Raw genomic sequence first — 21,279 nt, forward strand, 5'->3', positions numbered from 1 at the left:
TTGCCATTCATTCATTCACACCAAGCACTTACTTAGCACTTGCCAGGTTCCTAATTCTTTCCTAATGATGGTTTTGGAATGATAACACATTCAAACTGCTGTTTTCCACTAGAAAACATGGACACAATTCTTTTTATGCTGGTGTTTCAGAGCCAGCATTCTAGCTTGCTTTTAAATTTTATTTCATAAACAAAGAAAATAATTACGGTGGCAGAAAAGTGTAGAGGTTTCTAATGTAGAACCAGAAATCAGGCTGTTTGTGGTGGTGATTAGCAACCTCCAGGATTCAATGGAGATTAGGTAAAATGGTGGAGGTGAGGATCAATAGGGTTCAATATTATAAATGGCATGAATGAATATGCCAATGGTTATGCTATACAAATATTCAAAAGAAACGTGATTGCAAATTTTTTTTTTTTTTTTTGGCGCAGGTCAGATGGGAGACAGAATACTGCTGTGGAAATTGAGAAGAATTTTATGTCCCAGAGGTCAAATGTTTGCTTTTAGGTATCACTTAACACTGATGGTGGGTTGTCCAGTTGGCGTTTAAATCACCTGACAGGTGATTCTGGTATAATTCATGGAAACCCTGGGTTTCACTAGGTCTCCCAATATTCTAGTTGTTGCAAGAAACAGATCATATTTATTGCTTGAAAAAGGTAAGATGAACTATAGTGACTTTAGAAATCAAAACAAAGAGATTTGTTTTTTGCAAAGCTAGGCAAAACGTAGCTTTGCAAAAGATAAAATTCTAAAATATAAAAAATTCATCAACTGAAAATCTGTTAAAGAGTTGTCCTTAAAAAAATTTAAGAAAACACCTTGTTCTTTAAAAAGTGAAATGTTTTTCTTTTCTCATCTTCCTGTTTACCAGGAAAGATAAGGCCAGATTTAAATGGCAAGCACTGGACTTCCGATTTTGATGCTGATTCACTGATTTGGGAATCCAAGTTGTTACCTGTTACTTTATTTTTATTGCCTTCATTTAAATTAATACAATTAACAATGTTGATGCTAGAAAGAAAGTATGTTAAAATCAAGCCATTCTCTGGTAAACTAGCCTGATAAAATCATGTGGGCTTTTTTATTTTTTTCTTTACAGAGAATGTTGGGCACCCACAGCCTAAAATGAGGCATGGAGATAAACTGATTTCAATGACCTAAAACCATGATCAAGGACCTGGGGTCCATGGACTCAAAGGAGGCCTTAGATGGGCTTCAGAAATGGTGTGAAGATCCAATGAAAGTGCTGGAATAACGTGTGACATGTGGATTTTTCTAGGGAGAACACCCACAATCTTCATAGGTTACTTCAAGTCTTCATGCCACTTCAGGGTTTTAGAACCTCCTCTGGTTTCCCTATGGACTTGGCTTCTTTCTTTCATGAGGATATCTCCCATCCAGATAAATTGTCTTTTGGGATCTTCTTTCTTAAGATTTTTTTTATTTTATGTGGACCATTAAAAAAAAAAAAAAACGGTTATTGAATTTCTTACAATACAGCTTCTATGTTTTGTTTTTATGGCCACGAGGCATGTGGGATCCTAGCTGCCCGACCAGGGACTGAACCCATACCTCCTGCATTGGAAGGTGATGTCATCACCACGGGACTGCTAGGGAAAAGTCCTGAAATTTTCTTATTTTTGTTTTCTCACAAGATTTGATCCCTGGAGGGAGACCTGTTCTTACTCTCAGCACATGTTCTCTGCTTTGTTTCAGCCCAGGTTTTTCATATCCTCTGCTCCCCGGCAACATGAATCCACCGAGTGGCCAAGAAATATTGTGGTTTTCCCTTTCATACACAATTTCCAAGGAAGAACTTTTCCTGAGACCACTGCCTGAACAAGAGTTGGCTATTCAAATAGGAACTTAGAGGTGAACCTGAGTTTAATTTCATTTTCATTTTTTTAGAAAAAGCCCCCTTCTCTTCTCTTCTCACCAAAGCCATTTCTCTAAAATAACTTTTTTTCTGTTATAAATTTCACAACCCTGCTCCACCCAAAAATCTAGCACTGCACCTTGGTACCTGACCAGTAACAACAGGTTTGCCCATGCTTCTGTTTGTCTAGTAATATGCGTGATTTTTTTCACTTTTGACTGTTTATGATATAAAAGCAGTGATCTTGGAAATTCCTCAAAAAGATCAACAAAGAGTTGTTGTATGACCCAGCTACTTCTATTTCAGTTATATGCCCAAGAGTTTGAAAAGCGGGGCACAAATGTTCATATTATTCATAATAGCCAAAGAGTGAAAGCAAGCCAAATGTCTATCAGCTGATGAGTGGATAAATAAGATGTGGCATAGCCATAAGTGGAATATGATATAGCCATTAAAAAAGAAATGACACATGCTATTACATGGGCAAACCTTGAAAACACAATGTTAAGTGAAAGAGGCCAGCACAAAGAACCACATATTATGTGATTCCATGTTTTAGAAATGTTCGGAATAGGCAAATCCATAGAAATCTGAAGACAGAAGGTAAATTAATGATTGTTAAAAAATGGGTGGGGGAAGAACTGATACTGACTACAGATATGGAGCTTTTTTTGGAATCCTGGAAATGTTCTGGAATTAGTTGTGTTTATAACCAGTCCATCCTAAAGGAGACGAGTCCTGGGTGTTCATTGGAAGGACTGAAGTTGAAGCTGAAACTCCAATACTTTGGCCACCTGATGTGAAAAGCTGACTCATTTGAAAAGACCCTAACGCTGGGAAAGATTGAGGGCAGGAGAAGAAGGGGATGAGATGGTTGGATGGCATCACCGACTCGATGGACATGGGTTTGGGTGAACTCCGGGAGTTGGTGATGGACAGGGAGGCCTGCTGTGCTGCGGTTCATGGGGTCACAAAGAGTCAGACGTGACTGAGCGACTGAACTGACTGAACTGAATGAAAGAGGAACTCCCCAGGTCGGTAGGTGCCCAATATGCTACTGGAGATCAGTGGAGAAATAACTCCAGAAAGAATGAACGGATGGAGCCAAAGCAAAAACAACACCCGTTGTGGATGTGACTGGTGATAGAAGCAAGGTCCGATGCTGTAAAGAGCAATATTGTATAGGAACCTGGAATGTTAGGTCCATGAATCAAAGCAAATTGTAAGTGGTCAAACAGGAGATGGCAAGAGTGAACGTCGACATTCTAGGAATCAGCGAACTCAAATGGACTGGAATGGGTGAATTTAACTCAGATGACCATTAGATCTACTACTGTGGGCAGGAATCCCTCAGAAGAAATGGAGTAGCCATCATAGTCAACAAAAGAGCCCAAAATGCAGTACTTGGATGCAATCTCAAAAACGACAGAATGATCTCTGTTTGTTTCCAGGGCAAAACATTCAATATCACGGTAATCCAAGTCTATGCCCTGACCAGTAACCCTGAATAAGCTGAAGTTGAATGGTTCTGTGAAGACCTACAAGACCTTTTAGAACTAATACCCAAACAAGATGTCCTTTTCATTATAGGGGACTGGAATGCAAAAGTAGGAAGTCAAGAAACACCTGGAGTAACAGGCAAATTTGGCCTTGGAGTACAGAATGAAGCAGGGCAAAGGCTAATAGAGTTTTGCCAGGAGAATATACTGGTCATAGCAAACACCCTCTTCCAACAGCACACGAGAAGACTCTATACATGGACATCACCAGATGGTCAACACTGAAATCAGACTGATTATATTCCTTGCAGCCAAAGATGAGAAGCTCTATACAGTCAGTAAATACAAGACCGGGTGCTGACTGTGGCTCAGATCATGAACTCCTTATTGCCAAATTCAGACTTAAATTGAAGAAAGTGGGGAAAACCACTAGACCATTCAGGTATGACCTAAATCAAATCCCTTCTGATTATACAGTGGAAGCAAGAAATAGATTTAAGACAGTAGATTTGATAGACAGAGTGCCTGATGAACTATGGACAGAGGTTCATGACACTGTACAGGAGACAGGGATCAAGACCATCCCCAAGAAAAAGAAATGCAAAAAAGCAAAATGGCTGTCTGAGGAGGCCTTACAAATAGCTGTGAGAAGAAGAGAAGTGAAAAGCAAAGGAGAAAGGGAAAGATATTTGAATGCAGAGTTCCAAAGAATAGCAAGAAGAGATAAGAAAGCCTTCCTCAGCGTTAAAGGCAAAAAAACAGAGGAAAACAATAGAATGGGAAAGACTAGAGATCTCTTCAAGAAAATTAGAGATACCAAGGGAACATTTCATGCAAAGATGGGCTCAATAAAGGACAGAAATGGTATGGACCTAACAGAAGCAGAGCTATTAAGAACAGGTGGCAAGAATACACAAAAGAACTATACAAAAAAGATCTTCATGACCCATATAATCATGATTGTGTGATCACTCACCAAGAGCTAGATATCCTGGACTGTGAAGTCAAGTGGGCCTGAGGAAGCATCACTACGAACAAAGCTAGTGAATGTGATGGAATTCCAGTTGAGCTATTTAAAATCCTAAAAGATGATGCTGTGAAAGTGCTGCACTCAATATGTCAGCAAATTTGGAAAACTCATCAGTGGCCACAGGACTGGAAAAGGTCAGTTTTCATTCCATCCCAAAGAAAGGCAATCCAAAGAACGCTCAAACTACCGCACAATTGCACTCATCTCACACGCTAGTAAAGTAATGCTCAAAATTCTCCAAGCCAGGCTTCAGCAATACGTAAACTGTGAACTTCCAGATGTTCAAGCTGGTTTTAGAAAAGGCAGAGGAACTAGAGATCAAATTGCCAACATCCACTGGATCATGGAAAAAGCAAGAGAGTTCCAGAAAAACATCTGTTTCTGCTTTATTGACTATGCCAAAGCCTTTGACTGTGTGGATCACAATAAACTATGGAAAATTCTGAAAGAGATGGGAATACCAGACCACCTGACCTGCCTCTTGAGAAATCTGTATGCAGGTCAGGAAGCAACAGTTAGAACTGGACATGGAACAACAGACTGGTTCCAAATAGGAAAAGGAGTGTGTCAAGGTTGTATATTGTCACCCTGCTTATTTAACTTATATGCAGAGTACATCCTGAGAAACGCTGGGCTGGAAGAAGCACAAGCTGGAATCAAGACTGCCAGGAGAAATATCAATAACCTCAGATAAGCAGATGATATGGCCCTTATGGCAGAAAGTGAAGAAGAACTAAAGAGCCTCTTGATGAAAGTGAAAGAGGAGAGTGAAAAACCTGGCTTAAAACTCAACATTCAGACAACTAAGATCATGGCATCCAGTCCCATCACTTCATGGGAAATAGATGGGGAAACAATGGAAACAGTGGCTGACTTTTTTGAGGGGGGCTCCAAAATTACTGCAGATGGTGATTGCAGCCATGAAATTAAAAGACACTTACTCCTTGGAAGGAAAGTTATGACCACCCTAGACAGCATATTAAAAGCAGAGATATTACTTTGTCAACAAAGGTCCGTCTAGGCAAGGCTATGGTTTTTCCAGTAGTCATGTATGGATGTGAGAGTTGGACTATAAAGAAAGCTGAGTGCCGAAGAATTGATGCTTTTGAACTGTGGTGTTGGAGAAGACTCTTGAGAGTCCCTTGGACTGCAAGGAGATCCAACCAGTTCATCCTAAAGGAGATCAGTCCTGGGTGTTCATTGGAAGGACTGAAGTTGAAGCTGAAACTCCGATACTTTGGCCACCTGATGAGAAGAGCTGATTCATTTGAAAAGACCTTGATGCTGGGAAAGATTGAGGGCAGGAAGTGAAGGGGATGACAGAGGATGAGATGGTTGGATGGCATCACCGACTCAATGGACATGCGTTTGAATAAACTCCGGGAGTTGGTGATGGACAGGGAGGCCTGGTGTGCTTTGGTTCATGGGGTCGCAAAGAGTCGGACACGACTGAGCAACTGAACTGAACTGATATGATATTATGAAGATGCTAAAAAAAAATACGGATTATACTTTAAAATGGTTAACATGGTGAATTTCAAGTTTTTAAAAAGCTGTGATATTTGAGATGGTTAAGAAAGATAAAGGTGACATCAGAATATTCTTGTGCTTTTCTGGGGGTATAAATTTTGGAGTGAATTCAGGTGGAATCTTCCAAATTCTCTAGGACCTAGTTTTTAAATTCTTCAAACATAAGGATCTCCTATGTAGTCTACAATCCAGAAACTCAGGGTTGCAGGATTCCCAGACCACTTGCATTAACTCACCACCCCCGTGTCCACCAGGCTTCCCTGGTGGGTCAGACAGTAAAGAATCTGCCTGCAATGCAGGAGACCCAAGTTTGATCCTTGGGTCGGGAAGATCCCTTGGAGAAGGGAATGGCTACCCACTCCAGTATTCTTGCCTGGAGATTTCCATGGACAGAGGAGCCTTGGAGGTCTACAGTCCATTGGGTCACAGAGAGTCAGACATGACTGATTGACTGACAATTTCACTTTCCCCATGTCCACCAGGAGTCTGTGGCCTACAGTTTGGAACCCTTGCTCTGGAATGATTATGTCAGCAAGCTGATTTTTCTTCCTGGACATATGATGTGTTGTGTGATTGTACGGTACTGTTATTTTGGGTTTAAGTTTTTTTTTTTTTAAAGGTGAAGTGACTATACCAATTCATTTTTATCGCTATGAATCCACCCAACACAATGTCATCTTCTCAGGTCCCAACTCCAAGCACCCAACATCCATGCACATAGGCAAATAACAGGACAACTGCCGAAAGGGTGGAATCCTCTTGATTTTACTGGTTAGAGTTCAGCTGCCAGAGGTACTGGGTTTTCATATACAGTAACAGCCAACTTGTTCGTGATCAGACTTCAGTGACATCAACCTTCCGAAACATCTGTGACGCAGGGGGGCGTGGAGGAAGCAGCAGCAGGCTCAGAGCCTCCTGAGAACAATGGCCGAAAACCCCATGCACCACCCCTCCTCAGACGCAAAGCCAACCTGACTCGTATGCAGCACTGCTTTTCCTGGCTTCCTCAAGGAAACTTCAGTTTTGCCCTGGAGGTTTCCATCAGAGAGCAGGAGGTGAAGAGCAGAAGACTCAGAAAGCAGGTCAGAAAAGGAGGGATCGGCAGGACGTGACAACCCGGGACACAAACACTTCCCCCATATTGTACAGGAACACATTTTGTATCGTGTGCACAACAGAAAGAACGGCGAAAGCTGTTTAAATACAGCCAGGGATCGGGTAGTATGGAAGGGGGTAAAAGTTCCCAGATACCACAGTTGCCCCAAGAGCTTCACCAATAGAGCAGACAGCAGTGCAAACCATCAATGAGAAGAGTGTTAGTCTGTGAAAGGCAAGCCAAGCCCTGCACGTTTGGACAGGCTCTTGACATCACGACACCACACCAAGGTACAAACGGGGCTGATGTTTGTAATGATGACCATGACTCATCAAGAAAAGGTTAAATACTCTCCAGTGTACTCTGTTTACTAAGGCAGGGAAGTGCGTAATATATTTTAGAAAGATTTCCCTCAAAAAATATTAAAATTTTAAAGATTCATCACTTAAAAGGGTTAATCCTCTGTTATCTGAATATTTGCGTACATTACCTCATTTCACAACAATGCTAGTCAATGAGGCATTGCTTTTTTTTTTATATATCATTAGTATCAAATTATTGGCACCATTCAGATTTAAGGAGAGGGAGAGGAGAGCAAGTATACAATACAACATAAAAATACAATTCTGATACAAATATATGAGATCAATCCCACTTAAGTGGTCATAAGAAATGGATGGATATTTTACACACAAGGAAATACAGCTACTAAGTCATCACATGGAAAAGTGCTCAGCTTTGCTAGCAATTAATGAAATAAAACAACCTTTTAAGAACAACTATACGTACTTATTAAACTAGCAAAAATAAATAAAAATGGCAAAACCCAATACAGGCAGAACTACTGGTAAATAGAAATGCTTATACATTGCTGGTGGCATCAAAAATTGTAGAGGGGATTCAAGCATTCAGAGAAGATGGGAGGCTGAACTTGATGACCTTTAAGGTCCTTTCAACCAGGAGACTAGATCTTTCTAGAAAGCAATCTGACAATATGAAACAAGAGCTATAAAATACTTCATGCTCTTTGACCTTGTCATCTCTCTCTGGAGATACTCCCAAGGGAAGAGTCCAAAGGAAGAAACATTTTATTTTTTACAAAGACATTCATAGCAGCACTATTTATGAGAATGAAAAATAGGATATAACTCAAATATCTAGTAATGGCAACAAGTGAGGTTAACCACATGACATGAATACAAAGAAACTGTAAGTGGTGAGAGCCGGATCAGTGTTGAAAAGAGAAGATATGCGTTGATGGAGGAAGTAATCAAGGATTATGTACACACTGACCATACTCATGAAGAAAATGTGTGCATGAGCATCGAGAAAGCGTGGGGAACAATTTGGAGGGCCAGTTTGTGGTTAGGGGGTTCTTTTATTCCTGCAAAGTTGTTCAAGTGCATAAGAAAAATTTAAAAACACATTTCTTGAAACTAGATAAAAAAGAGCAAAGTTTCTTCTGGTCAAGTTTCTATCAACAGGACATGAGTTGATCAACTTTAGAGATAATTTTCCTTCATGGAACACCCAAATGAATCCTGCTATCAAATCCCTTTGTAAGGATTTTTAGACAATTTCAACTATTTCAGACAATTTAAGCTTTTACTTTGGGTTCAATAATAAATTCTATGTATCCCCAATAATATCATAACCCCCAAATTCACAAGTTAAATTATATTTCTGATTAAGCTGAAATAACTTCAGTCCTGGTGATTGCAACTTTCCTTTTTTAGTTCACCTACTCGTGTCTGAATAAAAATGAATGTTAAAGACTTTATAAGATCTGTGCATTTACCAGTGTAAATGAAAAACCAGCAGTAAAGAATTATTCTCTCATTAAAAATGACTCTTTAACAAACAGTCAAAGCTTGGTGCAAGTGTCAGTCATACAAAATCACATGGTTGAGACTGAGAGCAAAGGATTCCATGCCATATTAACCCCTGTGGTTATTAATATGTACACACAGGTGCTTCTGAAAAGGAATCCCGGTTTTCCCATCTTTCTTCTCCTAGGCTTACCAAATTTTGTCTCAACTACATTGAGTAGTAGGAAAACGTCTAATACTCAGGAGACGGCAAATAACTTTTCCAATAAAAGTCAAGCCAGAGGTTGGCTTTGACTGGCCATGGAGACCTGGGCGACCAGAGCACACGTTTGTATGCTGTGCTACAGCGAGCGCACGAAGCCCGAAGAAAGAAAACGGACAGAAGGCACCATGCCCTCCTCCAGGCAGCCAGGGGAGAGTTTCACAGTTCGGTCATCAGCAGTCTTTTCATCATTTTCTCTCTCTCCAGTTCCTGCCGGAGTGTCTCTGCACTGAGAAAGAGGAGGCGACAAAATGGTGAGATGCACGCTCAAAAATGGTAAGAGCAGCCTCAGTTTAAATGCCATTTCCCAAGCTCAGCTCCTGACTTGCTCTTTCAGGCTCCTTAAGGAACCCCTCCATTTGCCAGCCCTACAATGGCCTGAACTTGGCTGCCTATGGATTTCCTCCACCAGACTTCAGCTTCTGCAGGTACCGCTCCTCAGAGGACTGACTGTTATATACACCATTCCTCTCTGAACCCTCAGAGCTGAACACAGGACCTGGCACGTAGCACCCTTTCAGCAATGTGAAAGTCCAGGTGTTAGTCGCTCAGTTGTGTCCAACTCCTTGCGACCCCACGGACTACAGCCTGCCAGGCTCCTCTGTCCATGGAATTCTCTAGATGAGAATACTGGAGTGGGTAGCCATTCACTTCTCCAGGGGCTCTCCAGCTTAATCTGAAATAGGATATAACTCAAATATCTAGTAATGGCAACAAGTGAGGTTAACCACATGACATGAATACAAAGAAACTGAAAGTGGTGAGAGCAGGATCAGTGTTGAAAAGAGAAGATATGCGTTGATGGAGGAAGTAATCAAGGATTATGTACACACTGACCATACTCATGAAGAAAATGTGTGCATGAGCATCGAGAAAGCGTGGGGAACAATTGGAGGGCCAGTTTGTGGTTAGGGGGGCTTCTGTTTTGCTCACTCTACATCCTTAGCACCTAGAATAATACTATCTAGCCTTTGATGTGGAGAAGGCAATGGCACCCCACTCCAGCACTCTTGCCTAGAAAATCCCATGGACGGAGGAGCCTATAGGCTGCAGTCCATGGGGTCGCGAAGAGTCAGACACAACTGAGCGATTTCACTTTCACTTTTCATTTTCATGCATTGGAGGAGGAAATGGCAACCCACTCCAGTGTTCTTGCCTGGAGAATCCCAGGGACGGGGGAGCCTGGTGGGCTGCTGTCTATGGGGTCACACAGAGTCGGACATGACTGAAGCAACTTAGCAGCAGCAGCAGCCTTTGATGACCTTTCAGTAAATACTTAGAGAATACATGAAGAAAAGCATGGATAAGACAGTCACAAACATTGTTGCAGATGTGACAAACACAATGAGCCTGTGCCTGGTTTCCCTGTCACCAGAGTTACCTGTCGACACCTGCCGCTCTGACACACCTGGTTGCTGGAGAAACAGGCTTCCGAATGGTGTAGATGGTCTGCACTGTGGACACGGCCTCTGTCAAGGGCCTCAGGGTCGCTGCTGGAATCAGCGGGGAAGACTGGCCAGGACAGCACTGTAACTTACTGTCTCTAAAGTCTGCCTGGAGGGGAAACAAAAAAGAGGAAGTCAACCTCAATTTGGGTTTCATTTTCATATTGTCAGCTGTTTCCTCACCCTTACCACACAGTCCCTGTCATTTTTAAATAATAGTTCATCAGTAGCCTTGTATTAAACCATTTTATTTAGTGCCAGCCACTATGCTAAGCACTTTACATGTGTTACCTCTTCACAATCTTTAAGGGGGAGGTCATGTTCCATCACATTAGACACCATCATTTATAAGACACACCATTTTTTGCACACGCCACAGAGAAAAAGTAACCATTCAAACTCTGTCAGGCCCACTAGTGTAATACCTACTCTAATTTCAGAGATGTTAGAAGGTGGAAAGATGCACATCTTGGAACTGATTTTTATGGAAAAGGAAACTGAAGCTCAGAGACGTTAAGTAATCTTCCCGAGGTCACACAGTAAGCACTAAGAACCAGTATTTAGAACCAAGATTCTAAATGGGGAGAATCTTTATCTTTGAGAGTCCTGAAAGACTACTGCTGAAAAATATAAGCCCCTGTTTGTTTTACAACTGCCTCCAGAGACAGAACTGAGCTGGAGCAATGCCAGAGGACTGACCACAAGAACAGAGCGTCACAGAGTTGCTGGCATGTGGTGTTTGCCACAGGGGGCTTTCACAAACGTTGGATGCAGTGGTCACTTGTGTGGTTCCTTAGATAATGCTGCCTCATTTCTTTCCAGGGACATGGTAGGATTACACTTCCCCAGCCTACTTTTAAGAATGTTTTTTAATAAATTTTTATTTATTTATTGGCTCTGCTTCCTGGCATGCGGGACTTTAGCTCTCCAGCAAGGGATCAAACCTGTGGCCCCTGCAGCAGAAGCACAGAGGCTTAACCACTGGACCCCCAGGAAAGTCCCCCTCGACCCCACTTTGAAGTTGGGCATGGCCAGTGCCTCGCTTTAGCCACAGAAACGAGCCACCGTGTCTTATCTCCACTGGAAGAGTTAAGTGCTGCTGTGTGATTTGTCACTTCTTTCCCCGCCTCCCCCCAGCCTCTGTGACCAGCAGTGTTCCAGTGGCAGCTGCTCCATTAGCCAGGGTCCCAGAAACAAAGCAACACAGAGCAGAAGGATAGCCCACCCACAGCAGTCACGCAGCATGAACAGGAAATTCAATTTGTCATTTTAAAGCATGGCTGAGTCCAGCCTTCCCGATACAGGAGCTGGGGTAAGACGTTATTTTGTTGCTTCAATACAGTGGGTGTAGGTTGGGCTTTTGATGCCAATTTTGACTCTTTCTGGAAAAGAGGGAAATGTACTTACATACAAAGGCAATTGCGGGGAAGGTACCAGGGCCTTAGCATGAATCAAGGCAGTGGCATCAAGCTTTACCAACAGTCATTATATTCCTCACTGCCATGCACTCAAAATAGGAAAAAAAGAGCCAACCTCATTTAAGAATGACCTTGTGCTCTAAGTCACTTCAGTCATGTCCAGCTCTTTGCGACCCTATGGACTGTAACCCACCAGGCTCCTCGGTCCATGGGATTCTCCAAGCAAGAATACTGGAGTGGGTTGCCATTTCCTACTCCAGGGGATCTTCCCAACCCAGGGGTTGAATCCACGTTTTCTTAAGTCTTCTGAATTGGTAGTAGGGTTCTTTACCACTCGCACTACCTGAGAAGCCCAAGAATGACCTCAGGGAGCAGTGAAAATTACTGTTATTAAATCTCAGCCCTGAGTACTCGTCTTCTTAATATTTGCTGAATGAAGAAATGAATGAACCAACATTTGCTGGAACAAAGTAGGTAACATAGGGACAGGCCAGGTTAAGAAGAAGATCATGAGACAGAAATCTGACCAGAGTCAGGCAGAGGTCCTCATCTTAGACAGACCGAGGCCCTGGGCTGACTATCAAGTAGACTCAACAGGCTCAAATACAAGGTAGGAACTGGCTTCAGAGCCAACCAAGGAGTCTAGTTGTTGAATCCAGGCACAAGGTCAATGCTGGATCAACTACCAGGATAACTGTATGGAATTCCCTGGAGCTGCTGAACTCCCCCTTCACTGTGGACAGGATGGGTCAGGGAGTCTCTGGAGAGGCCAACTGTACAGCAAGGTCAAGTATCTTGACCTTGGTAGGGAGGAAAAGAGAATATGATGCACAGGAGGAAGAAAATTAGGAAGCTGAAGCCTATGAATTTGGCTTCCATTACCATCAAGCTGTTGGTATTAATAACTTGCTAATTATAATCTCCAGTTTAGTCCTCTCTCCTGATACAGACTTGGATATCCAACTGCCAAAAAGCAAAAGGCAAATGAGAAAAGGAAAGATATATACATCTGAATCCAGAGTTCCAAAGAATAGCAAGGAGAGATAAGAAAGACTTCCTCAGTGATCAATGCAAAGAAATAGAGGAAAACAATAGAATGGGAAAGACTAGTGATCTCTTCAAGAAAATTAGAGATACCAGGGGAACATTTCATGCAAAGTTGGGCACAATTAAGGACAGAAATGGTATGGACCTAACAGAAGCAGAAGATATTAAGAAGAGGTGGCAAGAATACACAGAAGAACTGTACAAAAAAGATCTTCATGACCCAGATAATCAAAATGGTGTAATCACTCATCTAGAGCCACGCATCCTGGAATGCGAAGTCAAGTGGGCCTGAGGAAGCATAACTATGAACAAAACTACTGGAGGTGATGGAATTCCACTTGAGCTATTTCAAATCCTAAAAGATGATGCTGTGAAAGTGCTGCATTCAATATGTCAGCAAATTTGGAAAACTCATCAGTGGCCACAGGACTGGAAAAGGTCAGTTTTCATTCCAATCCCAAAGAAAAGCAATGCCAAAGAATGCTCAAACTACAGCACAATAGCACTCATCTCACATGCTAGCAAAGTAATGCTCAAAATTCTCCAAGCCAGGCTTCAGCAGTATGTGAACAAAGAACTTCCAGATGTTCAAGCTGATGTAGAAAAGGCAGAGGAAACAGAGATCAAATTGCCAACATCCGTTGGATCATAGAAATGCAAGAGAATCCCAGAAAAACATCTATTTCTGCTTCATTGACTATGCTAAAGTCTTTGACTGTGTGGATCACAACAAACTGTGGAAAATTCTTCAAGAGATGGGAATACCTGACCACCTTACCTGCCTCCTGAGAAATCTGTATGCAGGTCAAGAAGCAATAGTTAGAACTGGACATGGAACAATGGACTGGTTCCAAATTGGGAAAGGAGTATGTTAAGGCTGTCTTTAGTTCTTCTTCACTTTCTGCCACAAGGGTGGTGTCATCTGCATATCTGAGGTTATTAATATTTCTCCCGGCAATCTTAATTCCAGCTTGTGCTTCCTCCAGCCCAGCGTTTCTCATGATGTACTCTGTATATAAGTTAAATAAGCAGGGTGACAATATACAGCCTTGACGTACTCCTTTTCCTATTTGGAACCAGTCTGTTGTTCCCTGTTCAGTTCTAACTGTTGCTTCCTGACCTGTATACAGGTTTCTCAAGAGGCAGGTCAGGTGGTCTGGTATTCCCATCTCTTTCAGAATTTTCCACAATTTATTGTGATCCACACAGTCAAAGGCTTTGGCATCGTCAATAAAGTAGAAATAGATGTTTTTCTGGAACTCTCTTGCTTTTTTGATGATCCAGCGGATGTTGGCAATTTGATCTCTGGTTCCTCTGCCTTTTCTAAAACAGCTTGAACATCTGGAAGTTCACGGTTCATGTATTGCTGAAGCCTGGCTTGGAGAATTTTGAGCATTACTTTACTGGCGTATGAAATGAGTGCAATTGTGCGGTAGTTTGAGCATTCTTTGGCATTACCTTTCTTTGGGATGGAATGAAAACTGACCTTTTCCAGTCCTGTGCCCACTGATGAGTTTTCCAAATTTGCTGACATATTGAATGCAGCACTTTCACAGCATCATCTTTTAGAATTTGAAATAGCTCAACTGGAATTCGATCGCCTCCACTAGCTTTGTTCTTAGTGATGCTTCCTAAGGCCCACCTGACTTCACATTCCAGGATGTCTGGATCTAGGTGAGTGTGAGTGATCACACCTTCGTGATTATCTGGGTCATGAAGATCTTTTGTGTACAGTTCTTCTGTGTATTCTTGCCACTTCTTCTTAATAGCTTCTGCTTCTGTTAGGTCCATACCATTTTTGTAATTTACTGAGCCCATCTTTGCATGAAATGTTCCCTTGGTATCTCTAATTTTCTTGAAGAGATTTCTAGTCTTTCCCACTCTATTGTTTTCCTCTATTTCTTTGCATTGATCGCTGAGAAAGGCTTTCTTATCTCTCCTTGCTATTCTTTGGAACTCTGCATTCAGATGGGTATATCTTTCCTTTTCTCCTTTGCTTTTCACTTCTCTTCTTTTCACAGCTATTTGTAAGGCCTCCTCAGACAGCCATTTTGCTTTTTTGCACTTCTTTTTCTTGGGGATGGTCTTGCTCCCTGTCTCCTGTACAATGTCACGAACCTCTGTCCATAGTTCATCAGGCACTCTGTCTATCAGATCTAGTCCCTTAAATCTATTTCTCAGTTCCACTGTATAGTCATAAGGGATTTGATTTAGGTCATATGATGCAGAGTACATCATGTGAAATGCTGGGCTGGATGAAGCACAAGCTGGAATCAAGCACAAGCCAGGAAAAGTATCAATAACCTCAGATATGCAGATGACACCACCCGTATGGCAGAAAGTGAAGAGGAACCAAAGAGCCTCTTGATGAAAGTGAAAGAGGAGAGTGAAAAACCTGCTTAAAATTAAACATTCAAAAAATGAAGATCATGGCATCTGGTCCCATCACTTCATGGCAAATAGATGGGGAAACAATGGAAACGGTGACAGACTTTATTTTCTTGGCCTCCAAAGTCACTGCAGATGGTGACTGCAGCCATGAAATTAAAAGATGCTTGCTCCTTGGAAGAAAAACTATGACAAACTTATATAGCATATTAAAAAGCAGAGACATTACTTTGCCAACAAAGGTCCATCTAGTCAAAGCTATGGTTTTTCCAGTAGTCATGTACGGATTTGACAGTTGGACCACAAAGAAAGCTGAGCACCAAAGAATTGATGCTTTTGAACTGTGGTGTTGGAGAAGACTCTTGAGAGACCCTTGGACAGTAATGAGATCAAACCCGTATACTAAAGGAAATCAATCCTGAATATTCATTGGAAGGACTGATGCTAAAGCTGAAGCTCCAGTACTTTGGCCACCTGATGGGAAGAACTGACTCATTAGAAAAGACCCTGATGCTGGAAAATATTGAAGGCAGGAAGAGAAGGGGATGACAGAGCACAAGATGGTTGGATGGCATCACCGACTCGATGGACATGAGTTTGAGTAAGCTCCGGGAGTTGGTGATGGACAGGGAGGCCTGGTGCGCTGCAGTCCATGGGGTTGCAGAGTCAGACACGACTGAGTAACTGAACTGAACTGATCCAGCTGCCCATTCACTATTTCCATCCAGGCATTTCCAAGGCATTTCTAACACATTTGCAAGAGGCAAATTCATTATTTCTCCTGGTTCAGTCTTCCCTAAAATTTCCTTGTCTCTGAATGCACCCACTCTCCATCCACATTCTGCAAGTCAGAAATCTTAGAGCTATTTCTGGCCCTTTCTCTCCCTCATCCAATCCAGTTCCTCACCAGCCTCTTAAATATTTCCCCGATCTGTGCACATCTATCCACCTCCACCATCAACAGCATTCTGGGCCAAGCTCTCTGCCTTCTTTCCCTTGAACTACTGTTCGAGGTTTCTAGACGACTGCTCAGAGCCCACACTGCCTGACCCCAGCTCCTCTCACTGCCATCACAGGGGTCATCGCCAAATGCAGCTGCCCTGGCCCTGCCCTGCTCAGAGTCCTTCAAAGGCTTCTCGTTGAAGGACTTCCGATCTGAGCTCAGCCAAGCATGGCTGTGCCCTGCAGGGTTTGTCCCTGCTTTCCTCCCCTTCCTCCTCTCGTGCCCCACACCCTTGCTCTCTGCCTTCTATGCCCACTGGCCTCAGTTCAGTCCCCTGGAGGTGGGATGCCCCCTCTGCCCCAGGACTCTGGCTCATGCTGCTCCCTCTGCCTGCTCTAGCTGCCTTCAAGCCACTCTTGCCCTGTTCTTCAAAGTCCCAGCATGGTTTCTGACATTGGCTTCCTGCTCCATCTCGGCCCCTGGCTTTTTAGGAAGGGCTTCCCTGGGTGTCTTACAGTACTGCCAAGGCTGGGCAGCAGGCCAGAGTGCCCGCCATGGCCAGCAGAGGAAGTGGAGCCGGAGCCTCCAGCTAAGGAAGCTGTGCCCAGCCCAACTGCAGGGGCCAGATGAGTATCTGGCAGCAGCACTGAATGCCTGGCCCAGCCCCTGTGTCTCTGCCCTCTGTTCCTTAAAAGACAGGTGCTGGAAGCTGATCATGACCCTAGTGCAGATTGTTCTGCACGTGTGCATGCTAAGTCGCTGCAGTTGTGTCCGTTCTGTGTGACCTCATGGACTGTAGCTCACCAGGCTCCTCTATCCATGGGATTCTCCAGCAAGAACACTGAAAAGTGGGTTGCCATGCCCTTCTCCAGGGGCTCTTCCTGACCCAGGAACAGAACTCACATCTCTTATGTCTCCTCTATTTGCTAGCTGGTTCTTTACCAGTAGCACCACATGGGAAGCCCCATGGATTGTTCTAGAAACCTGCTTTTGTCTCTGCACGGACTGTTGAACACCTTCCCAGGTCTGTTCATCCTCAGACCTGAATCAGCCACTGCTCACACCCTCCTGTTCATATGGCTGAAGCCACCTCAGGTAGTGACAATCAGCCAGCCCCTGAGACTGCACTTTGAGCTATCCCTAGGGCACCACACAGCCCGCCCAGAAGATCCTCTAGATTGACCTTTGGAAGGAACCTCAGGGACCATGTGGTTCTAGGAATTGCAAACTCTGATCCCTGGGAGGAAGAGGGAGGGAGAGGAAAGAGGCATGCATGGGTATTCAGTTATGCCCAACTTTTTGCAACTCCATGGACTGTAACCCCCCAGGATCCTCTGTCCATCAGATTTTCCAGGCAAGAATAATGGAGGGGATTACCATTTCCTTCTCCAAAGGATCTTCCCGACCCAGGGGATTGAACCTGCTTCTCCTGCATTAGGAGGCAGATTCTTTACCACTGAGCCACCAGGGAAGCCTCAGGAGAGAGAGGAGGGAGCCTAAACTCCCTACTTCTGCTCATCAGAGAGTGAGCTTTTACACAAGCTCTTAAAGAAAAAAGTTGAGGAACTGAAGAGAATCTTGAAAATCATCGAACTCTCTCACTTTGCAGATGAGGAAACTACAACATTTAAATGTTTAAAAACATTTCAGCAGTTTGCAGAGAGTTTAAATAAGCTGCTCAGCGACACAGAGAGCCATGGCAACAGGAAAGCCGGTTGTCATGACTACCTGCTCTTGTTATTACACCACCCTGCCTCTCCAGCATTGAGGAATGACAATTCTACTTGACATCCGTGGGATGGTCTGAGCATGGTCGAGTACTTGCAAGTTCTTGATCCCTTTTGACCCTTGCCTCAACCAGATATGAGGAGGAGGATGTTCTTATTACTATTTCCACTTTAAATAAAAGGAGACTGGTGCTCAGAGTGGCAAAATCTTCACTTAAAATCATAAATCATACCATTATCAAGATGCAGATCCAACCCCAAAGTATTGAAAACAGAGAGTCTGATAAATGCATGTACATGCATGTTCATAGCAGTGTTATTCACAGTAGCCAAAAAGTGGGGAGAACCCCAAACCCATCCATGAATGGATAGATCAACAAATTGTGGTATATAAGTGCAAATGGAATATTATTCCTCCATAAGAAGAGATAAAATACTGATACATCCTACAGCATACATAAATCTTACAAACATGATGCTAAGTGACAGAAACTAGACACAGGTCACATAGTGTATGATCCTATTTTTATGGAATATCCAAACTAGGCAAATCCAAAGAGACAAAATGCAAATCGGTGGCTGACAAGGGCCAGAGTGAAGGGGGAAATGGGGATGACTGGTGACTGGGGATGAGATTTCCTTTGGGGGTGATGGGAAGGTTTTAGAATTAGAGGTGGTAGTTGCATGACACTGAATGTACTAAATGCCACTAAATTGTCACTTCAGAAATTGTTAATTTTATGTTACGTGAAGCTCACCTCAATAAAATAAAATAACTCGAAAATGCTGACCCCAAAACCCCAACTTCTTCTCAGCCTCACAGAGTTCACAGTGATCAAAAGAAGCTGTTGGTGGGGCTTCCCTGGTGGTCCAGTGGTTAAAAACCCACCTTCCAAAGCAGGGGATGCAGGTTTCACCCCTGGTCCAGGAACTAAGATCCCATATGCCTCGGGGCAACTAAACCCGTGCGCCACGGTTTTAGAGAGAAGCCCATGCACTAAAAAAAAAAAAATCCCGCATGTCGCAACTAAGAAACAACGCAGCCAAAAATAAATAAATACACATGAGCTGTTGGCATCGTCAGCTGGCAATCCTCAGGAAAGCAAGCCACCGGGAAACTATGTCTTAAAACACGGATCTGTTTTCCGGATCTACTTACGGTAAACTGCGGCCCTGTTATGAAAGGATCAGGAAAAGGGGTCACTGTATCAGCCGGGAATGTTTTTATCTTCAAAAAAGAGACAGAGAAGAGTGTTACTTTCAGATTAGAAAACAAAGCTTTGAAATCTTTGGCAGCACACTTTTAAACTGGACCGAAGGATACAGGAGCACACACACCGAGCCTTCCTTGCCTGCTGAGGAAGTAAACCAAGGGCCCCTACGAGAGTTGCCTAGCGGCTGTATCTGAGCCTGGAGCTGCGCCATAGGGCTAGGCCTCTGCACGGAAGACAGGCTGGAGTCTTGTGTTTGCAGGGCACTACACTGCCTCACCCTGACCGTAGCCAGGGGGTGTAATGAGGAGGCGAGGGGCCACGTGGGGGCCTGCTGATGGCCCCTCTGCAGCTGTGGGGAATGGACTGGACGCCACTGATAGGGCACAGAGTCTATCACAGTGGACAGAGTACCAGGAGGCCTGGACTAATCAGGCCAGGAGGGCTCGCTGCCCATTCACTTTAGTTGTCAGGCTCCCTGTAAACTCTGGGCAATAGAGGGAAACCTCAGGGGAACCCGGGTAAGCCTGGAAGACTCCTACCACCATGGCCTTGGGGACAGAAGGCATGGTGATCACAAGTGCCCTGTGCTGGTGTCTGGAGAGGGTTATCCTGCAGGATCAGGTAGCGCCAATTGGCCATCAAGAGCCTTTGCTTCCATTTCTTTCTCTTGGGTCATTTCACCTTTGGCCTCCTAGAGGCCTTTGGAGGAGAGGGGGTGGGGAGGGGTTGTTTCTTTAAGTTGGCCTCGAAGACTGCCAGCAGGCCCAGGGTCCTGATGACCGGCACTAGCTTTGTCTGCAGCCTCGGGGTGCAGCAACTGGCTGCTGGTGGACGCACACTGTTCCACTTCCACCAGAGGGCTGCAGCCAAGACGCCAAGGCCACCACTTCCCACGTGCAGTCGCTTTAGTGTCTTTCAGGGTCTTGCCTACGGACAGTAGTTACTTGATGGCTTCGAATCATTCTAATAGGGGGTAAGATAGGGATGCACAGGAACACATCAGATCAGACCCAAATCTGCTGAGGGTTTCTGAGGGAGTTGAGTAGGTCTCAACTGAACCCATCTAGAAATGACAATGTCCTTGCAGTGGGCACTGAGATGTCTAATCCAAGCCTGCTCGCCCCTCCCCCAAACTCTCTTTTCAAACATCTCAAAATTCCCATGGACCCAGGTGCCAGTTCGCGTTCCTGGTAGTGACTACCTGCTGTGCAGCAAGTAAAGGACTGGGGGAAGCCGTACTCCTTGCAGGGCTTAATGGTTCAAAGTGGTGTGCTGAGACCAACAGCAATGTGAAAGTAACATACAGAATAGACTCGGACCACCGTGAATAAAAGGGAAAAAGAGGATTATTATTGCTATTAAAGAAATGCGAGAGTTGGCAACATCAAAGAGTTATTTTATACCTGCTCTAAAGAAGAAAAAGATATTCCAACAGTTACCCTCTGGGTTGCTGAGCTCTGACAAAGCACATACACTCTCCTGATGGTTCTGTAGGTGGTATCACCACATTAGAGTGGGGGCAAAGCCAAAGTTGCGATATTGAACCCAGCAGGTTCCGGCCTGAAAAAATAAAGCCCCTGATGCACAAGTGATATGTGTTCCCTGGAACAGTGACAAACTGGAAACAAAGCACACGTCCTGCAGGAGAGAGTTTGTTAGGTACATGGTGGACCATTCACTTGATAGAATGCATAGGACGTGGTACCGAGAACAAGCTAGAAGCAATACAACGTTAAGTGAAAAGAGGAAAATGGTAGGTGACATGGATGCTATGATTTAACTATGTAAAACTGTGAATGAATATAAATAAATATTAGAAGGAAACATGCAAAATGAAAAAAAAAAAAAAGTTGTGCCAGGTTGGGATTACAGGAGATTCCTTTCAAGTCATTATGTAATTCTCATATCGTCATCTTGATAAACAGCAGGAAAAGACAAGTTAAAAGCTTTTGTTTGCAACAGAAATGCAACT

At 43.6% G+C, this 21,279-nt stretch overlaps 1 protein-coding gene across 2 annotated transcripts in view; it reads right to left on the bottom strand.

Annotated features, from left to right (window-relative positions):
* Window positions 1-7,047: 7,047 nt before the first annotated feature.
* Window positions 7,048-21,279, bottom strand: part of EPB41L4B (erythrocyte membrane protein band 4.1 like 4B) — a 170,608-nt gene continuing 156,376 nt past the window's right edge. For both annotated transcript variants that reach the window (XM_055579252.1, XM_055579253.1), the window contains 3 exons: window positions 19,253-19,321; window positions 10,534-10,679; window positions 7,048-9,354 (listed from right to left, as the gene is read on the bottom strand). In XM_055579252.1, the coding sequence (XP_055435227.1) occupies window positions 9,285-9,354; window positions 10,534-10,679; window positions 19,253-19,321 (285 nt within the window). In that variant the 3' untranslated portion in view covers window positions 7,048-9,284. The remainder of the gene's footprint in view (window positions 9,355-10,533; window positions 10,680-19,252; window positions 19,322-21,279) is intronic.

This window comes from Bubalus kerabau, chromosome 4 (assembly GCF_029407905.1).
Source record: "Bubalus kerabau isolate K-KA32 ecotype Philippines breed swamp buffalo chromosome 4, PCC_UOA_SB_1v2, whole genome shotgun sequence".
NCBI classification, from domain to species: domain Eukaryota; kingdom Metazoa; phylum Chordata; class Mammalia; order Artiodactyla; family Bovidae; genus Bubalus; species Bubalus kerabau.